This window comes from Molothrus ater, chromosome 16 (assembly GCF_012460135.2).
Source record: "Molothrus ater isolate BHLD 08-10-18 breed brown headed cowbird chromosome 16, BPBGC_Mater_1.1, whole genome shotgun sequence".
Classification (NCBI taxonomy): Eukaryota; Metazoa; Chordata; class Aves; order Passeriformes; family Icteridae; genus Molothrus; species Molothrus ater.
The window spans coordinates 16,479,641-16,483,504 of NC_050493.2; the positions used below are offsets into that span (position 1 = coordinate 16,479,641).

General features: G+C 53.1%; 1 protein-coding gene across 1 annotated transcript; it reads right to left on the bottom strand.

Moving 5' to 3' along the window:
• Positions 1 to 2,047, bottom strand: MRPS34 (mitochondrial ribosomal protein S34). The gene is made up of 3 exons (XM_036392841.2): positions 1,663 to 2,047; positions 1,519 to 1,561; positions 1 to 687 (listed from the first exon to the last, which is right to left on the bottom strand). The coding sequence occupies exons 1-3, from the start codon at positions 1,978 to 1,980 to the stop codon at positions 410 to 412; spliced, it is 639 nt and encodes a 212-aa protein (XP_036248734.1). The 5' UTR covers positions 1,981 to 2,047; the 3' UTR covers positions 1 to 409.
• Between the last annotated feature and the right edge of the window lie 1,817 nt (positions 2,048 to 3,864).

Genomic DNA, 3,864 nt, shown 5'->3' on the forward strand with positions numbered 1-3,864 from the left:
TTGTGCTGCAGAATTAACATTTATTTCCATTTGAAGATACATTTTTTCACAGCTCTGTGAAATACTGTGATATTTACAGTCATTTTTCTGTGATTCATGCAGGACCCAAGTTATATAAAAAATGTTATGCTCCAAAGAACTGCAGCTGTCTGAAGCTGCAGCTGAAGCTGTGTATTTAGAGACTATCCAGGGAACCAAGAAGACTCCTCTGCTCACGGTAACCAAAGTTATGGAAGAGGAGTCTGAATATATCTGCATCTTCCCTTTCAGATGAGGTGTACAGGGCTGAGGAGAAAGCTGGAAACATCCTAGGACAATGGGCACAGAGGGGCTCTGTAAGACCCTTTGTGCACTGAGCTTCTAACAGGTAGTGAGAGCACATGGGATGCTTAGGACACTGAAGAAGTCTCTATACCGGTGTTCCAGTAGCTTTTTTATTTGCCCACTCTTGGGGAGAGGCCAGGACCTTCTCCAGATCAATAACTGGCTCTTCCATGATTGGTTTTCCCTCCTTCTGCCACTGTGCAAGGATCATGGCTCGGAGCAGTGGTGGGTATGGCAGGAACCGAACAGTCACCTCAGGCACTGGGATGAATTTCTTGAAGGCTTCCTCCTCGTGTTTGGGCACTATACGCCAGTCATGGTACATTGCTTTGTCAATCTCCCTCACTCCCTCTTCAGTTTTGCCTGGGAAAAGATGATGAACACCAGTGGGTAACACCATCACATAAAAATGCCTCCAGACACAGCAAGTGTTGACTCTTTGGCACCAAAAATGCTACAAAAGGCAAGAGTCAACAGAGTTTTCAAAGGGCTGGACAAATTATTCCCTGCTATACTATAGGATCTCACTTCTGTCCTTGAGAATTGAAATAGAAATAGAAACAGGTTCCAGCTGAGTGGGTGATTCCCTCTCTTAATTTAAAGGTTTGCTTTGTCTCTCTCAAGTTCCATTTCCATGGTTAAGGAACAAGAGTAATTTCTCCCTACACTGATGAAAGCTTCCTGGAAAACTAAGTGTTAGAAGTGGCCAACAACTTAAAACCTTTGAATGAGTACTATTTCAGTAATTCCAGTAAGGGAAAATTATATACTTAATATAAAGCAACTCTAAAAAGGAAAATTCACTCATACAACTCCAATCATTAAGTTAAAATTCCAGTAACACAACTTCACTGCCATTGCACTTTTTCCTTTTTAGAGACAATTTAAATTGGAATACCCTCATGCTCATACTGTGTCTTGCTTTGAAAGTCTCAGAACAGTCTGTCAGCTCATCTAATAAGCCTTTAGTTCTGCTGTTCCCCAAGGTCATATTCCACTGGCTCTCCCACAGCATTCCTTAGAAAGACATTGTGAAGGGGCTAGATTCCCTAAATGCAAGGAACTTCTTTTCCCATAAAAAGATGTGAGAAAAACAAATTTCCCAGTCAGGGAGGCTGCGGTTTCTCTGCTACCCTCACGCACCCGGTGCTCTCTAGCTCTGCCCCCATGTGTGGGAAAACGAGCTGGTTTTACCTTTGAAGGTCAGGTAGCCCCAAGCTCTTCCATGGTCCATGTTCTGCAAAGAAAAGAGGAACCTGTTGAGGGTGGGTCGCGGCGGGGTGGAGGGCGGGAGCTCCGCAGGGCGCGGCGGGGCGGCGGGCGGGACGGGGCAGGTACCTCGGCCGTGTAGTCCGCCTTCACCTTGGTGATGACCCAGTAGCATGGCTCGCGGTGCGCCCACAGCCAGGACTTGCGGGTGACGGTGCGGCCCACGCCGAAGCGCGGCAGGCGGCAGAGCAGCGCCAACAGCCGGTTCTCGTTCCGCACGTCCTCCCAGGCTCGCACGGGCAGCCGTTTCTGCGTCAGCGGCCGCCGCATGGTCTCGTAGTCCACGGCGAAGCGCTCAGAGTCCCGCGGCCGATCCTTCAGCGCCCGGTACTCGCGGATCTTCCTGGCCATGGCGGCGATAGGCCGGTGCAGCTTCTTGCGGGCCATGGCGGCGGCCGAGGGCGCGGAGCGGGCAGAACCGAACGCCGCACCTGGATCCGCTGCTCCCGCCTCTCCCGGAAGCCGCCGGCCCGCGAGTCGCCCCGCCGGGCCCCGGAAGTCGCCCCGCCGGGCCCCGCGGAAGTCGCCCCGCCCGTCGCCAGGGTCAACCGCAGCGTTCCGCGTGGCCCAGCCGCCCGCAGCGGGTGCTCTCAGGCTGCTGCCCGCAGAGCGCACAGCGTGCCGCGGCCCGTCGCTGTGGTGCGGACCTGCCCGTGCCAGCAGGCCAGGCGCGGCCTGATGGTACTGTGTGCTAGGCGGCTCTCGGGGGAGCCGAGCTTGGTTGTTGAGATGCATCTGAACAGTGTCTGGTTTAGAAAAATCTGCGCAGATTCTGCTATGTCAGGGAACGTTCAAAACCCGAGTAAACCAGGTTTCAGGAAGATTAAAGCAACAGGTCTGGCCCAGGTCTTCAATCAGAGGCTGGGCCACGAGCAGCAGCTGGGTCATGAAACTCCGTACTGGAATGAGACAAATTCCTCTGAGCTGCTCCAGTCATGGAATGCCAGCACAGTGAGGCTACACTTTTAATGAGTAGACTTTAAGTAAAAACTGCATAGATCAGCCCTTGGATTTTGGCTAAATACTGGTAAATTAAATCTTGACAGAAGGCTTTTTTTCATTGAAATCTGTATCTTAAATTAAAAGAAGCACAGCAATTCCAGCACTGCTGCTAAATCCTATATTGAAGGCATTCAGGATACTGAGTGGGTTTTTCCAGCAGCCAAGATCAATGTGTGAGGAGAAAGTGGTGTGTTCATGTGTGCTGCACACTAGAAAAGTAAACCACACATTAAAAAGGCTGACAATGCTCTTAAGACTAATATGGTGCATCTCTTGAAAAAAGATAGGGGCATAGGAGTAAGTAGGAGGTAGCTGATTAAGTTGAGAAACACTGGCTTACAATAAAATACTTGATCTCAATCCAGCTGTTAAAAACGAGAGGAAATTCCCGGTACTAAAGTGATTTGGGGGAACTAGCAGAGCAGTTAAACCACTTATTATAAGGTACAGAGTTGGGAGCTTGTACCTAAGGGTTGTGCAGCACAAGGATCAAGCTCGTTTCTGTTTAAGGCCCCTACATATCAGTTTCTGTGAGTCCACAGAGCAGAAGAGGTGACAAGAATGCTTGAAAAAATTATGGAATTGGCTTTGCTGGACGGACAGAAATTAAAGACGCCACCACACACAGCAAGTCATCAAGTAAACGATGCAGCTCCGCAACAGCCGACCACATACGGCGTCTCCCCCTGCCCGGGTGAACGAGCGCAAATCATGTTCCAAACCCGCCACTTCCTGGTGTGGCTCCGCGGGGCTAACGGGGGATACATACACAGTCCGAGGGCAGCGAGCAGCGGCAGCAACGGAGCCCTTCGGTTTCTGCTTCTTAAGGGGAATTCTATTAAGGGAACCGCTGTTAATTGGGGGGTGCTGCAGCGCCCTTCGCTGCCTCGGCGCAAACACGGGCCCGGGCGCGGGCGGCAGCCACCACCAGAGGGGCCCAGCAAAGAGACACCGCCCCACGAGCCGCCACCTGCACTTCCAACGATATGCTCGGCACACGGCGCTGCTTCCGACACTTCCGACGATGCGCTCCACACCGAGCTCCCGCGCAACGGCTCCTCCACACCCACGGCGGGGAAGCAGCCCCGGGAGCATCCGGCAGAGCTCTGCCCCGCCCCCGCCCCGCGCGCCCATGGGAGCCGCCACCGTCCCGGCGTCGCGGGGGGGGGGGGGGGGGGGAGGGAGCGGCTGCCACTGACAGCCCTCCTGCAGCAGTGATGGACCGCCTGCCCACGTGATGCGCCCGCCCAATGGGCGCGGTCACCGCCC